We start from the raw sequence: 2,811 nt of genomic DNA, 5'->3' as shown, positions 1-2,811 counted from the left end.
GACTGCTCGTAGAGAACACAGGACGAGCCTTATAACCTGGAGGAGACAATTATGGGTTCTAGTTCGACATATTGTGCCGATGGCAGCAGTCTTGTCCTTGGAGGAAACCCTCAGAGAGCCGCTGACACATCCAGAGGAAGTGGAGCTGTGAAAGGAGGCCTGAGACCTTCTTGTTGACATTTCTGGAAAACAAGTTTTCAAAAAATCTCCCTGCTTCCCGTCGTGTGCTTATATAATGTGTTGGGAGAACTCTGCTGAGAATGTTAGTCACCTAATTGTGATTTATAATGCGGCTAACAGACTTGAAAACAGATGTGTTCCCGGACAGAATAACACTCTTAACAGAGCATGTCAATGTATTGACATTTGATTATCTCCAGATAATGACATTTATGACAACATTAATAACATATTATTCCACTCTTAACAGAGCATGTCAATGTATTGACATTGGATTATCTCCAGATATGATCTCCAGATTACTTAATTATGACACATGTTACCAAACTGTCATTATCGCAGCTTCTTATGCTATGCGTTTTGATGGATTAAAGGAATATGAATTTGTGTGTCATCACTCACAGCGAAGTACCATAAACATACAGTATTTTATGAGTCCTTCTACCACCCAGACAGGCTCAAAGCTGACTCTATCCCCAATGAACCGTGATGGCTGCTGAAACAAACATACATAAGGAGTGAACCACAACTGGTTCAATAAAAAGGTCCATTAAATCTGAGGGAGAGGCCAGCGGGCCTGAGGTGCTGAACTCAGCAGACGGGTGTGATGATGAGAGTACAGTACCACCAGGACACACTCACGACTGAACACAGAGGAACAACCTCACTCATCTTCCATCGCTGAGGACGAGGTCCTACATTTCTTAAAGACTTAGAAAGCTTTAGCCAAGTCAATAGTGGATATGTGTATCAAACAGAAGACCCATACATCACATCCACATTTTTTGGGCCCCAGAAAAAAAGCTTAGATGACTTAACTGAAGTATGTGATTTGCCCATAAAAAAGGCGGTCTAACCAATGGAGGTTATTTGATGTCCTTCTGAGAACTGGGTTGAATTTTTTGGACAGACATGTAGGACAACATTGTATGTCAACTAATCACCAAGCAATGTGATTCATGTATCTGCTCTCTCTCTATCAGTCATAGGATGTCAATCCTCACCTGTGGATGCTACATGCCCGTGCATTAATGTGTCATTGCCATGTCATGTCAACACCAACATCAAGGTAACACTAATGTCAGAGCTCTCCTCACTTCATCAGAGAAAGGAGTGGTCCTTGTTTGAAAGGCCGCTTTTGCGCGTAGAAACTTTAATTTAATCAACTGCGTAAAAGTGTTCGTCTGAGAAATAGTAACACTCCTAAGCACATAAAGGTGTGGTAACTTAGTATTAACACACCCAACAGCGTAACCTTCATAACCGATCATCTTTAGTTAGATCTCAAAAACAATCTTAAGTGTGTTTGAGTATGGAAAGTATGGAAATGGAGGGAGGGTATAGTCGGAGGAGAGGAATTAAACGACTGGGGCATTCCAAGTACTTACCCTCGCTTCCATAGTGTTTCCCATTGTTCGCACCCATCCTACAGAATAATGCATAATCTATCTACGTGCAAAACTCAGCGGTATCCAAACAGGCGCACTTCCAGGATAACCCCGTCAATCCCAACATTATAGTCTCAAAATGACTTTCGCGAATAACGGTTCGGAGAGACCCGCGCTGCCTTCAAATGGTTAATCCAGATGTTGAACGGGGACAGAGAACGATTCAACATTACGCAAAAAAAACCGATTTAACAATTATTCAACCCAAAACAAGGTGGGTTTACACTCTCAATCCAAAACAGGGTTTTAATTCCAGGATTCTTTCGTAGGCTTGCAGTCGCTCACAAATTCAATATTCCAGTTTTTAGGGGTTTAAGTTTTAAAAAAGACATGTTTAAAAGCTCTTAGATGGTCTCCAGCTGCTGATCAGGTTGCGTGCGGCCGAGACCAGAACCCAGAAAGTTTTTGGACAATCGGGAGAAGACAAGAGAGAAAGACGCACTGAACTAGTCCAGATTTAAAGAGACCGCGGGACTTTATGGAGCAGTGATGGAGATGTGAGGGACCGTTCAACACTGCGAATTACACACACAGTAACACACTCTTATAGCCTGAGACATGGAGAGTAAGGATATTCATTATGTGCAGAAATTCCAACACCGCAAACACTGAGCAGATGACTCTGCTTAAAGCTACAGTACAGAATATGATCATTGGTCTCCCATACACAATTTGAATAATGGACATTATACTGCTGATTATTACACTGGTGTCATATAGCCTACAGCTGGGTTTATGCCGTTTAACTGATACAGTAACCATCATAAAAGGACGCGTGTAGATAGGTCACATAAGTGCCAACACAGTGGTTAATACTGTATCCTGTGTGAATGCAATGGGAAGCATTTCCCCCCAACAGTACCCCGCCTATGCATTCCCTGGATCACTCCAAAGAATTGGACCCCATTCAAGTGGCAACTGTATTTGGCCAGACTCTTCAAATGAGGAAGGGTTTCCTGTGCAATATAATGGACTAAGATAATATGTCACTATTATTGGAAATATTCTCCTGTGAACATGTTTCAACAACAGGAATGGGAAAGAGCAAGCTATGATATTTTTATCATCCAAAAGGTCCTTGAACTTCCATTCGGTATCACGTCCCATGGCCTTTGTGTCGCGCTGACAATGGGGGAAAGGTGTATGTTTGTTTTACATAACTACATACAAGTACTAAGACATC

General features: G+C 42.0%; 1 protein-coding gene across 1 annotated transcript in view; it reads right to left on the bottom strand.

The window, feature by feature from the left end:
* The window catches only part of LOC308174072 (F-box/LRR-repeat protein 7-like), a gene marked incomplete at its 3' end in the record, with an annotated part of 36,938 nt that extends 35,276 nt beyond the window's left edge, over positions 1-1,662 (bottom strand). Inside the window, exon 1 of the mRNA XM_080549125.1 lies at positions 1,569-1,662. Within this exon, the coding sequence (XP_080405251.1) occupies positions 1,569-1,605 (37 nt within the window). The 5' untranslated portion in view covers positions 1,606-1,662. The remainder of the gene's footprint in view (positions 1-1,568) is intronic.
* Positions 1,663-2,811: the final 1,149 nt, after the last annotated feature.

Source organism: Nansenia antarctica (assembly GCF_963989245.1).
Source record: "Nansenia antarctica genome assembly, chromosome: 19".
Classification (NCBI taxonomy): Eukaryota; Metazoa; Chordata; class Actinopteri; order Argentiniformes; family Microstomatidae; genus Nansenia; species Nansenia antarctica.
Note: the sequence above shows the minus strand (reverse complement) of the source record. Positions and strands in the feature narration are given on the sequence as shown.